The following is a 19,606-nucleotide window of genomic DNA, read 5'->3' as shown; positions in this document are numbered from 1 at the left end:
TTAAAAATACAAAATAAAATAAAAAAATTAAAACAAAATAATTAAGTTACAAACTTATAAAATAAATGAAAAACGTAAAAATAAAAAATCAAGCCTGGATGTGGACATCCGTTCGGTCCTAACACGGATGTCCACATCCGTCGACGGATGTCCGACATCCGTTAAAGTCTATCTTCTTCCTCTGTCTTGTTCCTCCTACGCACACACACAGACGACGTCTAACACAAAGACCATAAGCTTCTTAGAACAAACCAAAACAACAATGCGCAGAGGAAAAACAATAAAATCTTAAACCCTAAATCACGCCCTTGCAAACCAAGAAATCGAACAACGAAAACTAACCTGTCGACGGCAGAAACCAAGAAACCAAACGAGTCGCCGCACACGCCGCACCGCCGCCGCTGTAAGGCCACACACACCCACAGAACCACGACCACCGTGCCTCACACCCACACCGCACTACAGAGCCANGACCANCGTCCGTGACGCACCGCGTACCACCGCACACAACCGCGGGAAGTTCGAAAAGTTCAAAGCTTTTTGTGAAAATGAAAGGTGGTGGGGGGGGGGGGGGGTCTGAAGAAGAAGGAGTTTCGAAAGTTTCGAAATGTGAAAATCTGATGAAGTAAAGAATAAAGTAAATAGGGTAACTTTTTTTAATAGGGTTACTTTTTTTAATAGGGTTAAAAGAGTAAAAGTACAAAAAACAAAAAGGTTAGTTTTGGAATTAGGAAAAATAAAAAAAATAATTGGGGAGGTGGATCTCCAACCGGTGGAGGTGCAGGCATCAACTCCCTTTTAGTTAAAGCTATAATGAGTGTTGCACTTACACATGAACACCAAGGCCCAAAACAATTGATTATTATCAGTTGGAGCCGTTGCTTCCTACACCTCTATGTTTTCTTCCTGAACCCCATCGGTGTGGTAAAATACTATTTTATCCTTAAAAAAATCAATAAAAACCTGAATTAATTCTGGATTCACTAGTACATTTTAAATCCGAAATGGACAATCAAAAATACTTTCAAAATACAATCCAGTACATAAAGGCGTTACTTCCTATACGTCCTCACTTGCTCCCTACACCTTTTCATTCGATTTTTATCCTTTATTCTATTTTCTTTATTCCTATTTTATCCTTTAGTAAAAATTTATATTTAAAATTTTATTTCTCCACCCTACATAATCTATTTATTCTCTTTGACTTACATTTGCACGCTTAGGGGTGGGAACCTACAATACAGATTAGTTTTATTTCAAATTAATGATATATGTTGACAAGCACCGATATTGAATAAAGCTTTCTTGACTCCATTTTCAACTTCTGTTACCAGTTGCATAGTTGCTTCACATTGAAGATTTTTCAACACCAATGGCTCCATCTTTCACTACTGTTAAACTTTTCTCTTCTTTTGTTATGGCAGAAATTTCAAACTACTTCACCATCGACATGATTACGCTGCTCTATCAAACGTTACAGATTCCATGAGTAACATCACAAAACATTGAGGCTTTCAACCATTTTTTTTACTTGTTTTAACAAAACAATTTTTTAAAATAAATTAAATCAATTACAAATAAATGTATTCAAAACATAATACTAATTAAATAAATCTAACAAAAAAAATTAAACAACAAAAAAAAATCAGTGCAAAAGGCCAACAAAAATGGAAGATCTCTTGATTTTCACCAGATACCCATATTCGTTGACGGATCTCAGTATCCATTGAATAACCATTTCCGTGCCTCCAATGCTTTTTTCTTTTGCGCACAAATATAATATGACAAATATAATATAGACGGCGATTTCAAAGTGTTAAAGAGACCAAAAGAAACACTAAGAGAAGCACATTAAGAGAGAAAGAGAAGGAGAAAAGGAAGAGAGGAAGAGATAACTAAGAAAATGAAACGTAGGAGTGCGGGTGTGGTGCTGTCGTGGAGTAAAAAGGGAAGGGATTAGAGTTTGAAAAAAAAAAGTTAAAAACTAAAAGGAAGAGAAAGAGAGGAAGAAAGAATTAAGAAAATGAGATGTGGGAGTGAAGGTGTGGTGCGGCAGTAGAGTGAAACGAAAATGGAGGAAATGGGGAGGAGAGATGCGTGAGAGTGGGTGCAGTTGCGGAGAAGGAGAAAGTAAACAAGAACATAGGGCAAGGTGACTCTAGAACAACCTATGGGAAAAACTGTCAGACTCATCAAAGTCATCTGGGATCCTAGAACAGGTGACTCTACTTGGGAGCTAGAGGGCAAGGTGAGGGAATCCTATCCCAACCTATTCACTGGTAAGTTTTATTTTCGAGGACGAAAATTTTTATTTGTTGGAGAGAATGTAAGGGCCAATGAAATTTTAAAACAATTGGGCCTTAAGTGAGACAGACAGGCCCATAGAAATTAAAGGCAGCCTTAGGGGCAGGGGCTTTTACTAAGACAGAGTTCATTTTAGTTTAAACCCTCTCTCTCTAGAAGGTGGGTTCTTTAGAAGCTCTGCCTTTTCTTTAAACCTTGATCCACCTTCTCTTTACTCTTTCTCAAATTTTCATCGTTGCATTTTCAAATAGGTGATGTCCCCACGTTCCCAGAGTCGAGAGCTTTCAATCCATCCAATTAGTTTCGCGTCTCTCCGCTGATAAGGTAAATTTTCCATTCTCTGTACCCTAGGGTTTACTCATGCAAAGGTTTTACTTTGCAAGTAGAGTTATTTTTATTTTCTTTATCCTATCAAGTTCTAAAGACTGTGCTCTATACCAATTTGGTGGCTTGTAGGTGCTGTCAAAATTACTTCTGTTCGGAAGTACTGTTAGGGTGTTTTCTAGGAACTGCGTTGTGAGAACCAAAAGGTAAGAGGAGCTAGTTATATTTTTTAATTGTTTATATACTCTGTATGTACGGTGAATTTTATTTTGGTATGCGGTTTTGGAATTACATATTAGCTTTATGAGATATTGGGAAAGTTAGTAAAAATAAGAAAAACAAATAGTGTTAGGGTGGGACAGGGTTATTCTTGCTTCGGTTTTGTTAAAAGAAAATATAAGATGAGGGTGCAAGATATAGGTATTGTGAGAGTTGGTTTTGGTTAGTGGTAAGATAGAAAAGAGGGAGAAAATAGAAGTTAGTGTGTTGGAGATAAAGGGAGGTCTCGTTCTGTGTAAAAAGTTAATGGTTCAAGGTATATATATATATATATATTATTTTACATGGAGATATATAAGTGTGTTGGAGGTAAATTAAGAGAAGAAAATGGGAAAATATAATTAATGCATGAATAAGTAGGCTATGTGTGGAAGTGACATTTACTGTGATGGTATTTTAGAGTAAGAAAAGTAAATTAAAGTTACATGAATATAAGAAAGTGACGATGGATATTGGTTATTTTATTAATAAAAGAAGTATGATTTTGGAGAGAGAAGGTGGATTTACGTGAAGTGGAAATGATATGAAACTTTTTGGTGAATTGTTGATATATATAATAAGGTAAACATGTTTTATGGAGAGAGAAGAGTTTTACGTGAGTTGGAAAGAGTGTAGAAAATTAGATGGGCCATGTGGGGTCCACATGGGTAGTTATATAGATTAATATTATAATAGGTTTTGTTATAGGAAAAAGGAGAAATAAAAATATTGACGTGGCTTTAGTCTTGATGGGAAAAGTGAGTCATTGGGAAACTCATTGTTATATGGATTTGTGCTCCAAGTGAAAAGAGTTTTTTGGGTAAGGTATGTCTTTGTTTTTATGCTTAGATTCGTGTGGGAAGGAGTAGTGTTTGTTTTGGTAGAGAAAAAGAATAAGTAAGGTGTTAGAGAGGACTAATCGATAAACAACTTGTGACCAGAGCGGCATAATTGTAATAAATTTACACAGTTGGGATGGGTCACGTGAAGCATTAGTTTTTAGTGTTGTATAATTAAATTAAAATAATTATTATGATGTAGTAACACTTTGTGGCTAATGAATTACATATATTATAGAGATTAGTGTGGAAACTCATGATAATTTTGTTGTAAGCTTTGGGATTGGGAAGAGATGTATATTGTTGATATTATGTATATGTCAATTGTGGCAAAAAGTACATGATTACAAAGTGATGAAATTTCGATCCAAGTGATAAACCAAGTTCCATCTATGTAAAATCTCTCGGTGAGATTCTTAGTGTTTTAGAATGAAAATAGGAGCTCAGTCTTGGGGGTCTTCCTGACACTCCAATGGTCTTTCCTCTCACGTAGAGACCCACACATCAACACGAGGTTTTCCAGTGTGCTTTGTCCTCACTCACACACTTTCCGAGAAAACTTCCTGGAAGGTCACCCATCCCATAATTATTCTAGGCTAAGCACGCTTAACCATGGAGTTCTTATGAATTAGACTACCGAAAAGCAAATGCATTTGTTGATATGAGTAGCCAAATCAATTCCTTTAAGTTATCCTTCAACTGTATAGTCTCATACCTATACAATCTCCAGATCCCTCTTATTCCGGTGTATGTTCGATTCGTCCATGTACCCCTTCCACTGGAAGCCTGCCAGGAGTCACTCCTTGTCTATGCCCCCTGCACCATGCCTCTTGCATCGGCGATCACTCCTCGCCTTCGTCAGTGCCCGAGTGTCACATGCCCACCAGCTTTCGTCTGGTTCGTCCTCGAACCACACCGTACTGGAAGAGACTAGGCTCTGATACCATTTCAAAGCTCCCAACATTATACAGACAACAACATTATCTCTATAATCACATCTAATCATCTCACCCTGAGATTTCCAAATCATACTCAAGTTCATCGTGACATAAACATATAAAATTACTACGACTTAAAAAAAAAAAACTACAACACATAAAAATCTCTAACTGGTATTATTTATTTTATACACCTAATAATTCTTCAAATTAAATATGAAGATCATTTGTATCATCCCTTAAAATTATGATTTATATAATATATACATAATAATAAAATTTTATTTTATATAATCCAATATGTGTCAAACTTACATATTATTATATTGATACATCATACTATGATATTACGTAAAACTAAATTAGCTTATTAACGTTTCTATACCATTATAAACCTGTTACATACTAATTCATATGAAATTACATTATTATATAATAATATAAAAGGATCACAGCAAATTAACTCCGGACTTTTTGTTTGTCCAGGAAAAATTCACGTGCACATTAGTCACACACACCAATGCTTTCAATTATACACATATATGTCATTATATATATATATATATATATATATATATATATATATATATATATATATATATATATATATATATGCGCATGACCCGCCATAGCTCGACTATCATTTTAAAGTCCGGACGAATCAAGCCTAGAATATAATATGCTAAGATTTATATTATAAATTGTCTTACTTGTATGTATTTTACTTGAGTTAAATCTGATATGTATATATTTGATTGTGTCTGTGCATGTTGTATGTGTTTTCTTTTGCAATGATCATTCACTTGGATGTGAACAGATGTTGAGGAGGTTTTCTGAAGCAAGAGCTTGAAGATGCTGATGTTGCAACTTAGTTCCTTTAGGGTTTCTTAACGAAATACTCTAATACTCAGATTATGTCATTTGAGGTACTTCTTTCTTTTTAAAGTTTTAAATTCTTGAGTTAATTTAGATGATTGTAATCCTAATACTCTAATTTCTTATCTTAACTACTTTCCAATATTATCTATGTTGACATCCTTATATAAATATATACTATATATTTGGGATGTCACAATAATAATAATTATACTAATAATAATAATAATAATAATAATAATAATAATAATAATAATAAGCACATGCTATAAAGCTAATGAGAATTACTAAAATGTTGATACTGCTGTTTTTTATCACATTCAGTTCCTTCATAATTGACAACTATAAGAGAAACTAAAATATTAACCTGAGGTCAAGGAGACCATTTTTCCCACAAAGAAACAGCCTTATTGATGCTATTTGCAGCTTTGGCCTCAATCCCTAGTCTCTTCAGATGGTATCTAACAGGTTTTCCATCAACCATAATGGCTTTAAACCCTCTAAAACTGGAACGCAGATCTTCCAATTATGTTTCTTCATGTCAATATTGTTAACTGTCAAGTAATAAAAAAAGAGAAAAGAAGATCCTAAGAAATTCCTAAAGTAACAAAAATAGAACTCACAAACTAAAGACTTAGTACAGAACCTAATTATAAACTGAAACAAAATCCTATATCAGTAAAAAATAAATGAAAGAGACATAAAACAAGTGCAAAAACTGAAGCTATGAACGAAATAAACCTAATTACTTCCTAATGGAAACATCAACAGAACCTATAAAGGAAAGAACCTAAAAAAAATTCTATTTAAAAGCTAAAAAGAAGCTAGAAGCTAAAAGCACCTAAGACAATTACTAATCAGAACATGAATCTAATAAAAGAAAAACTAAACAGAGAAACAAAATCAAAGAATTGAAAGAGAACTACAATTAATTCTATTTACAGAAACAATGTAAAAGAATCCTAAAAAAAACTATCTAAAGGGATCCTAATCAATCTGAAAAATTGAAAACTAAATAACCTACACAATTCTTAATAGAACAAAACAGAACCTAAAAAAATCTAAAGCAAAAAGCATATTTATAGAGGCTAAAAGCAGAACGTGAAAATGAAAAACAATTACTATTAAGACAAACAGAACTTAAAAGAATCTAAAACTTGAAACAGAAACAAGAATGAAGAAAAGAAAATCTTCAAATAATTTTTAATTCTAGGCAAAAATAAAGCCTGCTCCTACAAACTAGAATAGATTACGACAGTATCAAAGATTAAGTATTTACAAGCTAGAAGTTATAACTAAAATCAAATCAGAAAAGAAAAAAAAAATTACTCCTATTTTAACTGCATAACCACATATTAACATGGTTATTTTAAAGTGGAAACAAAAATTAAACCTATACCTTTGATAGACACCCAGATTTATTTAAAACCATAAAGATTTCCAAGATAGGTTCTTGGATGTTCACCCAGAAAAACTAGACACCCACTGGCTGAAACTTATCATCACGTCCATTGCTCTATCTCACAACAGCCATCACCAAAGGTTCGTAATCCCAGAGAATTCCTAGAAATTTAATACACTCAAACTCTAAAGCAGCATGCATGTGTGAATCATTAAATAATACAAAACTTTCAAAAGTGAAATCAGATTCACCCAACAAATCATCAATCAAATCATCAGAAATTAATGCATGAAAATCAGAACACCCAACAGTAGGTGTGTTTGTATGATGCACAACAAAAATTTCTATAGAATTAATACTATTTCTATACAAAAAACACAAAATTAATACTATTTTTACAAAAATCTAAAATTAAAGAAAAATCTATAAACTATCCTATTTCTAGATAATAAGAAGCTAAAATGCACTAAAATAAACTTGTAAGACTAGAAAAAGAGGTAAATTTAAAGAGTTAAAACTAGGATACATGCTTTATGCAAATTTTAAAATAAATAAATAAAAGACAAACATGTCACTAATAGAATAACAATTGTTTTGCCTCACATATTTATGTTCTTCAAATAAATAAATAAATAAAACACAAACATGCCACTAATTGAATAACAATTGCTGATAGGTTCTTAATCAAGAACCTATGAAAAACACACTTCAAAACTCACGCACAACCCTCAAGTATACTGAATAGCCTCTGTTATTCACTAGCAATTAATGGATACTGAATACCCTCATATATTTTTGTTCTTTTGCACATATTGATTTAGGATTTCTAAGTTATAAATAAAACATCAAAGCTACTATTTAGAGAGAAATTCCACATTCTTCAAGACCACCCTCAAATAAGAATTGCAACAATAACCCATATTAGCAGATACAAAAGCAAAAGTAATTCACTTATCGCTAATAGATTAGGGTGCTCCAGCACATAGCTGACAAAATATATGATAAAACCCTTCCCCTTCCTTGCATTGGAATGTTCTGGACTGTTCACAAAATAAAACAAAGGTCAACAACATAAAATAGACAAATTGGAATGAAAACTAGCTCAAAAGAGTGAATACCCTTTACAACAAAACTGTTTATGCTATGGTAAAAAGGTAAGCCAGAAGCATTGTAGACAAAATGAGTTATTACAAGTTTTAATTCAAAGTCAACTAAGGGCACAGGAGGTTTAGGAAACCAGGTCTAGGAAAGCAGGTTTATGACCACATTATGCTGAAAACATTGGGCAACAAATAGAAACTTTTCCAATAAATATACATCTATGAATGGAATTGTTAATACAAAAGGAGTAATGATTATACACAATGACACAAATGGCACTAAAGTTTTATTGGCAATTAAACAGTTTATAATTGCCATACACGCATAAAGACAATGATATAGAAGAACTTACCTTATACCAACAAAATGTAATTGTTAATACAAAAGAAATAATGACTGTACACAATGAAACAAATGGCAGTAAAGTTTTATTGGCAATTAAATGGTCTACAATTGTCATACACGCATAGAAGCAACAATATAGAAGAATTTACCTTATACCAAAAACTTGCTTGAAATCATCTTTAAGGGGGCAAATCATGTATTTGTGAAAATTAAACTTTGGATTTGACTTGCAGTGGTTCTAAAAAACATGAAAAGATAAATTTTATGACTTAGGCATCGAAGCCATTGGCAATAGCTAGCTAAGACATTGCTATTACTAATTTGACAACAAATATGGCACACTAGAGCTTTACCATAATGAAACCATGTCGTAGTATCACATAATATGATTTTGTCACATATCCATAAAAGTGCTTAGAAAAGGATATCTGAAAGAAGCAATAAATGATTAGGAGAGATAACAAAAAAGAAAAAAAACACACTAAAAAGGCACTTGCTTAGCATTGACTTTACAAGTTTATTTGGTTTGTGGTGAAGAAAATAACTATGTGGTGGTGACCAAACATCAAGGAAAAGGTGTATCAAAAACGAACCAATATTTAAAAATCATTTGATAAGATTGGAAGCATAAGAGATGGAATTATACGGATTGAGGAGAAGCAAGACTGGCCAAATACAATCAGCAGGAGTACCAAAGAGATATGGCACATGTGCGGTTCCAGTAGTTAAAGCTTCTAAATGTTAAGGACCAAAGCAAACAGGCATTAGTGTATCTTTAAATTAGCCACAAAAAGATAGTAATTGCCATGAACAGAAAGATGACATAAGTATATCTTTATTTATCGTATTATTTAACTTACACACCATGGCAAACATGTAATTTACTTACCATCCAACCAACTATAGCAGAATCTTTCCCAAAACCAGAAAAACGACCCCTTATAAAATCATGTTCCCGATCATCGGTCTCCTTTGGTTTCAGAACTGCATTAAACCAACAGGAGTATAAGTGGGGGTGAGCAAATAAAAAGATTTAAAAGCAACTAGAAAATTCTTTGCAAAGGTGTGATGCTTTAGTTGATACAGTTAAATTAGGCTATACCAAATGCATAAAGCATGTTATATTTATACACAATAAAAAAAAAAGCACAGGAATAATAAAAGTAACTGAAGACAGAAAGAGGAGGATGCAGAAAGAATTGAGGAAAGAAAAGAAAAGAAATAATGTACCTCGGTTGGTTTCGTAATTCTTTTTTGCAATTGAATCTTCCCAGTGTTTCCGTTGACGAATCTGTATATAGAAAGAGAGTGATAGCATGAACAGAGAAAAACAAGGAAAGAGAAAAAATAAAAGAATTGAGTTGATGGGAAAGGGTGAGGAAATGAAACCCAAAAGATCTTCCAATTTTGTTTCCTCATGTCAGTATTGTTAACTGTCAAGTCATAAAAAATAATTCTTAAACTCATTTCCTTTTCTTCACCAGAATGTTATTTAAATTAACTTTATTACAAAATACAGAAAGAGATATATAACACTACCACAGTCCATCAAAAAGATCATAAGGTAAACACAAAAACAGAAAACCGGGTTTTAGATGCCAGTCTTGAAATTGTTAAGTATCAGCCTGGACAGAGACATTTAATTGATGACATACGAGAAACATAACTTTATATCTTATAGCATACCATTGATATTGAGCAACGAGAAGATAACCACAAAGGGCCAAAGATAACAACTATGAGTCTCACCCAGTTAAAGTTCGTTTGTTATATAAATGTTAATGTGTCAAGGATGATAGATTGATAGGGAATAACTAAAAAGAATACCACAAAGAACTACAAGGGAGACCTGATACAAGATATAATTACACGAAGCAAGAAGCAAGCAATTAAACGACAAAACAAATTCATCCATCTAGACACTTGAAAGTTGATATTTTTATCAAACAAAAGTTTCTCTATAATTTATATTAAATTAATATCAAACCAAATTAACGAACAATATGGAATATTAATTTCTCTTTAGTCTTTCATTTATCTAGAGAAAGAGAGCAACCAAACAGACACACAAACAAAAACACACACACAATCTTAATCACACATACACACAAAGAAACACACACACGGACACGCACACACGCATATAAGTTACAAACATACAAATATTATTCACACAAGAAGACACACCAACACAAACACACATACATGCATTCACACACACATAAGTTACACAAGCACACACCCACACACAAAAACACATACTCACATACACAAAAAGACACATATCAAAGGTATGTACAAGACAAACATAACAGAGATTTATACAAAACAGACTTAAAAGAACACAAGAAATAAATATAACACAACTGAGAAACTAAACTAAACTACAAAGCTAAGAGAACGAAACAAACACAAGCAAACAGACACGCCCATACACATATAAGTTACACACAATTATTATACACACAAGAACACACACCAACACAAACACATACACACAAGTTACACAAGCACACACACACAAGTTACACAAGCACACACACACAAGTTATACAAGCACACACGCACATAAGTTACACAAGCACACACACACGCACATAAGTTACACAAGCACACACACACCCACACACAAAAACACATACTCACAAACACAAACACAAACATATTATATAAACAGACCCATATCAAAGGTGTATACAAGACAAACAACACAGAGATTTACACAAAACAGAATTAAAAGAACACAAGAAATGAATATATCAGAACTGAAAAACTAAACTAAACTACAAAGCTTAGAGAAAGACATAAACACAAGCAAACAGAGACGCACAAACAAAGAAACACACACGTACACGTACACGCACACACACATATAAGTTACACACACAATTATTATCCACACAAGAAGACATACCAATACAAACCCACACACGCATTCACACACACATAAGTTACACAAGCACACACACGCACAAAAGTTACACAAGCACACACACATCCACACACAAAAATACATACTCACATACACAAACACACACATATTACACACACGAATAGACCCATATCAAAGGTATGTACAAGACAAACAACCCAGAGATTTATACAAAATAAAATTAAAGAACACAAGAAATGAATATAACAGAATTGTAAAACTGAACTAAACTACAAAGCTAAGAGAAAGGAAATTTGTTTAAATTGGCCATAGATAAAAATTAATTCTTTTTATTTTTATGAAAAATAGCATATTATCTATCCTACTATTTACTATGCTAGTTACAGCTATGTACATTATTAACAAAAATCTATAACTACAATTAAAAGGAAATGAAAAGAATGAACTTATCTGTTTTTCTCCATGCTCTGCCCAGGTATGCATTGTTTCCAAGGTTGTATTGAACTGCTCTTTCTCAGCTCTCCCTTTCAGCAACAATACCTTTTCCTTCAGTACTGGCTTCTGCTCAAACTTCTGCTGTTGATTCTTAATGTTCCAAGCTCTCTTAACAGTGTAGACAGCATCTCCTGTCCTATTTCTAGAGAATAAGAAGCTAAAATACGCTAAAATAAACTTGTAAGACCAGAAAAAGAGGTAAATTTAGAGTTAAAACGAGGATACATGCTTTATGTAATTTTAAAATAAATAAATAAAACACAAACATGCCACTAATAGAATAACAATTGCTTTGCCTCAGATATTTATTTTCTTCAAATAAATAAATTAAACACAAACATGCTGCTAATTGAATAACAATTGTTATGCCTCATATATTTATATTCTTTTGCACATAGTAGATTTAGCATTTCTAAGTTATAAATAAAACTCATTGTGACCTATATTGTAAAAGAAACTTGCGTCTACTTTAAAAATTCAAAACCGTATTAGTTCCAACCTTTTTTCATTGCACTGTCGCCCATGGTCTTATATTCCATATTCTTATAAACAAGCATAAACGACTCAAATAATTCATTCACTCATGAAATCAATAATTGGAAACCACTTTTTCTCACAGGCTTTAATTCTATGCACTCAGTCACACAAACTCTCTCTCTTTCTCTCTCTCCGTCTCTCTTATGCCAAGGAAATTAGGCCAATTCAACCACAAAATCTCACAAACTGATGTTCTCTCTGCTGTTTAATGCACTCAGCTTAATGTTTTAAGGATGATAGCTCACGGGTTAGAGAATATTTCAGATCACCACCACCTAAAATGCTACCATTCACACTAACTTCTTCCTTTCAAATTGTTCATAAACAGCACCACAATCCAAGGTAAAAACCAGCCACAAATATCCAGTGTAGGCCTCAATACAATGAACCAGGAACATATTTTCTTTCTTTTTTTTTACATTTTGAAGAAAAAACCAAAATTCCAAGAAATACAATCAAACAATTAAAGGTCCACACAGTAAAAAGAACCTTGCACAACTCTAGAACAGATAAAGAAAACAAAAATAACCAGTCAATTGAATCAGATTGACAGATTTAAAAGTCACTGTTTATACCAAAATATTTTATAAAAATTCCCCAATGAAATGCAGTGAACTGACCATAATTTGCCCGATCCTTTTCTTTTAGTGCTTGGACTCCTCCCAGGTGTCGTCTTCTCATGTCAAAAAGGGCATGCAAACGTTGTAATGTTCTTAGGTGTCAAACCTATAGAAATCAATAAGAAAAAATCTTTCATTTTAGAAAGCAAAGAAGAAAACAAACTCAAATTTGCCAATTCTAATTAAAAACCACAAAAAAAAATATATTTCAAATAATTTATTTGTCTGTCTTTTCTTGATTTTTCCTATTTTGCTTTTACCCTTTTTAGGCTTACAATAAATGTCCAACAAAATGTGCATAACAATTTGAATCTTAACACGAAAAAAAATGTTCATCATAAACCTTTAACCAATTGGAAGGCCTAAACACATTTATATACCACATAAAAGCACTAAATGGACAAATGGCATAGCAACAGCAAAAGTCAATGGAACCATACTCGTATGGCGGAGGCACAAAAGCTGGCAGGAAATAAAAGTCCGCACTAGTTTCCAACAGAATTAAATATTGCATCGAAGGCCAAAAAAACACTTAATTTAAAATCTAACTATTTTCTATGATTTTGCAGAATTAAAATATCAAGCTAAGCTAGAAATAGAAAAGGGAAAACACTAAGAAAGTGGAAGTGAAACTACATATACAAGTTCTAAATGACATAAGAAAATGTAGAAAAATTGAATGCAAGTCAAAACCAAAACTAATCTAAAATTCAACTATGCAAAACAAGAAATATAACACTAATTAGTAGCTAAAAATTAAAACTGTAGAGAATAAAACAGCTAAAACTCATTGTCACCTATATTGTAAAAGAAACACGCGTCTACTTTCAAAATTCAAAACCTTATGTAGTTCCAACTTTTTTTAATTGTACTGTCTTCCATGGCCTTATATTCCATATTCTTAAAAACAAGTTTCCCTCCATAACCACCCAAGTTTACTGACTCGCTTGCACCAACAGATCCATACTGGCCAAAATTTGTTTCACATCCAGCTGGTAACACTGGTCTCAATATATAACTAACTTTTTCCTCAAAAGATTAGAACAACATGTCAAAATTTGCAAGGAACAACAAATGAACAAAAAGAATACAAGATTGTATTCTGAAAATTCAAAAAATAAAAGTCTTAGAACACTTCCCTTCGGGACTTTAGAGAGTTGTCCCATGATTCAAGGCGTCTACTTTGATAATTTCTGGATGTGATTCCAGAAAAGGCATGGCTCCTCTTTGGACAATAACTTGCCGCAAATGAAAAAAAAAAAAAAAAAACTAAGAAAAAAATTGGTATGGTCAAATTGAAGAAAAAGAACAGGGAGAATCGACATGGAATTTGGAATCGAGATAGAAACAACAAGAAGGTACCCAACTTCGAGAAGAATGAAAGAACCAAACCAATTAGCGTAAAGAGCAGCTTGAACGTTTTTTGGGGTTTGAACATCAAGCTCCAAAGAATTAGGAATACAATGCAGAAAGAATCAACTCAATTAGATAATTATAGAGAAAGTTATAGACTAACAAAGCAACAAAGGTCAAATCTGTCCACATTTAAAATCTAACTATTCTCTATGACTATGCAGAATAAAATAACAAACTAAGCTAGAAATAACACCACTACAACACTAAAATAAAAGTGAAATGAAACTTCTTATACAAGGTCTAAAAGGTAAAAGAAATTGCAGGAAAATTGAATGCAATACAAAACATCAACTAATCTAAAATGTAACTATGCAAATTAAGAATTATCCTACTAACTAGTGGCTAAATATTAAAATTGTTCTAAACCAAAAATGTAAAATGCAATGCAAACACTTAAACAACTTTTCTATGGTAAAAGAGAGCTAAAAATAAAACCAAAATCTACAAATCTACAAAAGCTCATAAACTAACTAGTGAAAGCCTAAAACTGTGCTAAAACTAAAAAGAATGAATTTGAAACATGCAACAAATCTAACCCACAGTTATGAAATACTCATTAAAATCAAATCAAAAAACTACTCTTAAAACAACAATTAACCCACCTCTAAAAACAACAAATAACTAAGAATCACACTATTAAATTTGAAATAGAATATTAAAATAGGACAAAGACTCAAAATTACCCTTAAAACAACAACAAAATCCTAATTAACATCCCTATAATTTTAGAACACAAAAATAAAATTGAAATCTACTTAAAACAATAAAAGAAACTTGCTACAAAAAGTTTAAAAGTAGAAATGAAAGTTCAAATCTAAACTATACAAAAAACAAAGAAGGGAATATGACATCCTCCAGTTATGATTAACATATTTGAAGAAGGGGGTGGAAAGTAAAAAATCATTGGCAATGTACTTACAGCAATCACAGGATCTCTTCTAGAAAAGCACGTGCATCACTATAGAAATGGAGAATTGAGAAAAAAAAAACTAATTGTGAAGAAGTTCTTGGTAAGAGTCAAACAACATAACAAAAGCATAATAAATTATGTAAATAACCTGATCTACATTTTCATCTGAAGCTAATACAATAATTGCACATGCCTTAGAAGAAATATAAAAAACTGTAGGAATCTACCTATTATTATATGTTGTCATTAGCAAATGGGTTTTTATGCATTGGGAATCAAAATAAAATTATCAGCAAAAATATTTCAAAACTTTTCAATGGATCACAAATGTACAGAAAGGTGAAAGATAACAACACTCAAGGTCTCATGGCCAACAACAATGTATGAACAAACTTGTATCATTTTAAGCATGCAAGATGATAAGGTCAATTAAAAAATGATCAATATCATGTCCAGTGATCCCAATGAAAAAGTAAACTTCATCAATATCATACGGAATTAATATTGGATGTTTAGCAAAAGAATAAAAGGTGAGAATAAAAATAAAAATATTAGATTAAGAAGCTATGCATCGACACTTCAAAATTGGCAACATGTTCATATCAGACCCATATTATATGACTGCATTTTTATTAAGCTTGAATGTACTCGAAAAATCTTTTATTTTACATTTTCCCTTGCATGATAAAGGGATTGTTATCATAATTTGAATAAAACTTATTTCATGTTGATTGTGGTTATGTTTTTTAACAGAAATTTCAAGTGACAAAAGACTTGCAGTAACATCATGATAACAGCATACCATCATAAATATAAGCTATATTATGAAAAGCAAGAAATCATGCAAAATCAAGCTATAAGTATATCTTATTTAATATATAGTCATTGTATCCTAATTTTATAAAAAAATGTAATGCTTACACATTGTATTTCTCAATATATCCAGCCCCACGGCCCAATGTATTTTTCTGTTGACTTTTTCACCCAGTATGCTTCCTTTTGACCAAGGCCAGGCCCAATTATCCTAGGGCTTTATGCAACTTCAAAAAGTAAGAAAAAAGAACCAATCAGCAAATATGAAAAAGGTAATTAAGCAATTAAAAACTATTTAACCAAAATAAAGAAAAAGACTTTTAGTAAAAGAATTTTGAACAAGAATTAATTTCCTAATTATTTACAAATACTAAAAAATACTCCTAAAAACCTATTTTTAACTAAAATTTTACAAAACTACAAAAAAAAAAAATCCTAAAATTAACCTAATTTTAGACAAATAAAAACTAAATTGGACTAACAGGAATGGAACGGCCATTGGAAAGAAAAATACGAAACAGCTCTATTCTGAACACAGACAATCAAAGCAGAGCAAAAGAAACAAACCTCTTGAACAGAAATTCTAATTGTAATATGCCAATTCTTTGGTTCTGCGGTTATGGTTAGAGTGGTTACAATGCATCCTTCCCTTCAAGAATCACTGTGATCCAATTCAACCGAAGTGAATGGTGGATTCAAACTCTGTAAAATCCCATGCATTAGTAAACATTTAAATACTATGGGATGGATAATGAACTAGGGAAAAGTGATTTGTAAAACGAAATTTGAGTATTACGTTTACCCTATTGAAACAAACTGTAAAATCTGGTCAGAAACTGTCAACTCAAAATCTTTCACAATCGAGAACTACAAATAGTAGACAAGTAATCATGCAAAAACTGTGAAACTCAACTAATAACATCAAAGTATCTATCTAAACAAGTTTAAAACTAAAAAAGAAATCTAAGAAAAGAGTCAATATATAAAAACAACAAATAACTAGGAATGTCGCTATTAAATCTGGAAACGGACACTACAACAAGACAAAGACTCAAAACCACTCTTAGAATAGCAAAGAATACCTAATTAACATCTCTACTACACTTTTAGAACAGCAAAACATAACTGAAATGTTCTTAAAATAATAAAAGAAAATACACAAGTTTAATATGAAAAAACCTAATTACTCACAATCAGAAACTATAAAACTGAAAAAAGATATCCATGAAAAATCTGTGACTTAAATAAGTTTAATCAATCAAAATAATGTTACTTAAATAAGTTTGTTAAGGAGATCTTAAATATTTTAATCAATCAAATCAATGTTACTTAAATAACTTTGTTAGAGATATTTTAAATATTTTAATCAATCAAATTCATGTTACTTACATAAGTTTGTTAGAGAACAGGAATGTAACTTGTAAATGAATCTAAACTACCTAATCAAGCTAAACTGTACTAAGGCAGATTAAAACTACAACCAACTAATTAAGGAAACCAAAGATACAAATATAGCTATCTAACTAAAAATAACTTAAATCAGAAACTATACTTGACAACATTCTAAACACAAGTAAAAACAGAAACTATGCTGATACAAAATCTAGACTAACAAACAGTATTTTAACCAATACAAGTCCTAATTACTAATTTACTAATATGCATCTAAATTTGAACAAAACTATTCTTCTAGATTAAAGAATCAAAATATGGTATTTCAAAGTACCTAATTCTAACTGAAAACAGAATCTGTCTCTTCTACTGGAATTAAATAAAAAAAGTAAAAACAGTAACTAGTTTAAATTGTGCAGAACTAAAATGATAAGGAAAATTAAAATAGAAACAAATTGAAATGATTCCAATCAGCTATATACATGAGGGTCATCTCCTTAGTATATCAAAGAAGACCTAAACACATACACAATCTTACTCACACATAGACACAAAGAAACACACATCACCAATCAGACACACACAAACAAAGAAATAGAGACGATTTAAAGGTAATTTAACATTTTGTACAAGGTCCAATGGGTATCAAAAAAATTACCTCCTCAAGGGTAACTGTCCCAGCAACACCAAGTAAACTTTCATGCCCTTGTCTCTGTTCCATAACTTTATGTCCAAGAGCATCACTTTCCATGATAAAATCCAAGTTATCAACACAAGATACATTGCCAATCATGGCTGCTAGGTGTTCACTATCTTTCCAAAGGGCATCTAAGTAACGAGGGCTCTAAAATATTTCTAATAGATTTGTGAATTTTTCTAGTATACAAGTTTTTGGAATTTTTTAGGTGTAGGTCACTTTTTAGAACATAAGCTATTATTTAACCTATGGACTATGACTGGAGAGGGACACTAGATTGTTCAAGCCATTACCTCTTTGGTGGGATAAAATGGTCTTAGTCAGTCATATTTACACAATTATAATACTAATAGTAATTAGTACAGGCTAGTTGCATATATTTTATTATTGGACATGAAAAGAGACAGCCAAATTTCACTTAGTTGAAGAGATTTTCAAGTTTATGAATTATGCTATGTTTGGCTTCTAGAAAGATAAAGCATCCTCCTACTCCAAACCTTTTCCTCTGCAAACATTGTTCTTCTATCAAAAATAATGATGTAAAAAGAGCCAAATGCCCTACAGTTCTCAGACTTCCCTATTAAAACAACTTCCCACATCTTCCTAATTGGTTATCTTTTTGGTTTTTCAGGTTAAAATGGGCTTGTAACGTGAGCTAACACACAAAGAAAAGGCTAGAAGCTCAAAATGAGGATGCAATGGAAAACAAATGGGTGGATGGGCTATTTGGCTAGGAGGCTAAAACAAAAGAAGGCCTGAATCACATCAAAAATCCATCACAGTTCAGCTGTATCAAAGAGAAAATGCACAAGTTCTAGAGTGTCACTAACCTAGGTGTAAACACACTACAAAGAATTAAAGCTCAAGACTCACTGGATATCTGTCAAGTTGACTCCAGAGTTGGTTTCTCAAAATTCTAATTTCTTCTACCTTACTTCAACTCATCCTAATTAAGCTAGATGTCCTAAACTATGCATGCAACTCAAACTTTCAGAGAAATTCAGTAAAACAGAAAAATTAACCTAGGCTATTCAGCTTGCAAAAAGAATTTTAAAACTAACAGAACCTAACACAAGGGAAACTACTCCTACAACTAAGCAATTATGTACAAAAGGATTGAAACAAGGCAAAAAAGAATGAGTAATACTGGAAACGAAACCTAGACCAAACTAAGACAGATTGAAATTTAAGGTACATGAAAGGAATTAGCAAAAGAGAATCCTAAAAAAAAATCAATGGAACCAAAGACAATGAATGGAGAAGGACTAAGAAATTTCTAATAGCTCTAAAGTAGAATCTAGAAACTAAGAATTGAACAAGGAATATTTACAGAACAGAAACTGAAAGACACAAAAGAATAAGAATTGAACAAGAAAAGAAAAAAAAAAGACTTAAAAGCTAAAACTACAGAACTAAAGAGAAAAAAAAAAAAAAAACTTATTCAAA

General features: G+C 31.9%; 1 protein-coding gene across 10 annotated transcripts; it reads right to left on the bottom strand.

The window, feature by feature from the left end:
* Window positions 1-5,803: 5,803 nt before the first annotated feature.
* On the bottom strand, window positions 5,804-19,496 carry LOC106767262 (MLO-like protein 1). 10 transcript variants are annotated; one of them, XR_002668802.1, is made up of 7 exons: window positions 9,777-10,895; window positions 9,618-9,678; window positions 9,277-9,371; window positions 8,741-8,815; window positions 8,537-8,625; window positions 6,939-7,981; window positions 5,804-6,093 (listed from the first exon to the last, which is right to left on the bottom strand). XR_002668802.1 is itself a non-coding variant. In XM_014652112.2 (6 exons), the coding sequence occupies exons 1-6, from the start codon at window positions 9,852-9,854 to the stop codon at window positions 7,834-7,836; spliced, it is 546 nt and encodes a 181-aa protein (XP_014507598.1). In that variant the 5' UTR covers window positions 9,855-10,895; the 3' UTR covers window positions 5,804-7,833. The 10 variants fall into 10 exon arrangements, 1 of the variants encoding a protein (XP_014507598.1); XR_002668805.1 differs by lacking the exon at window positions 9,777-10,895 and adding exons at window positions 16,180-16,298; window positions 16,639-16,773; window positions 18,122-19,496 and having other exon boundaries at window positions 6,939-9,371; XR_002668804.1 differs by adding an exon at window positions 9,034-9,121 and having other exon boundaries at window positions 6,939-8,625; window positions 9,618-10,895.
* Between the last annotated feature and the right edge of the window lie 110 nt (window positions 19,497-19,606).

The sequence above is a fragment of the Vigna radiata genome, chromosome 7 (genome assembly GCF_000741045.1).
Source record: "Vigna radiata var. radiata cultivar VC1973A chromosome 7, Vradiata_ver6, whole genome shotgun sequence".
Classification (NCBI taxonomy): Eukaryota; Viridiplantae; Streptophyta; class Magnoliopsida; order Fabales; family Fabaceae; genus Vigna; species Vigna radiata.
This window is presented reverse-complemented; position numbering and strand designations above follow the sequence as displayed.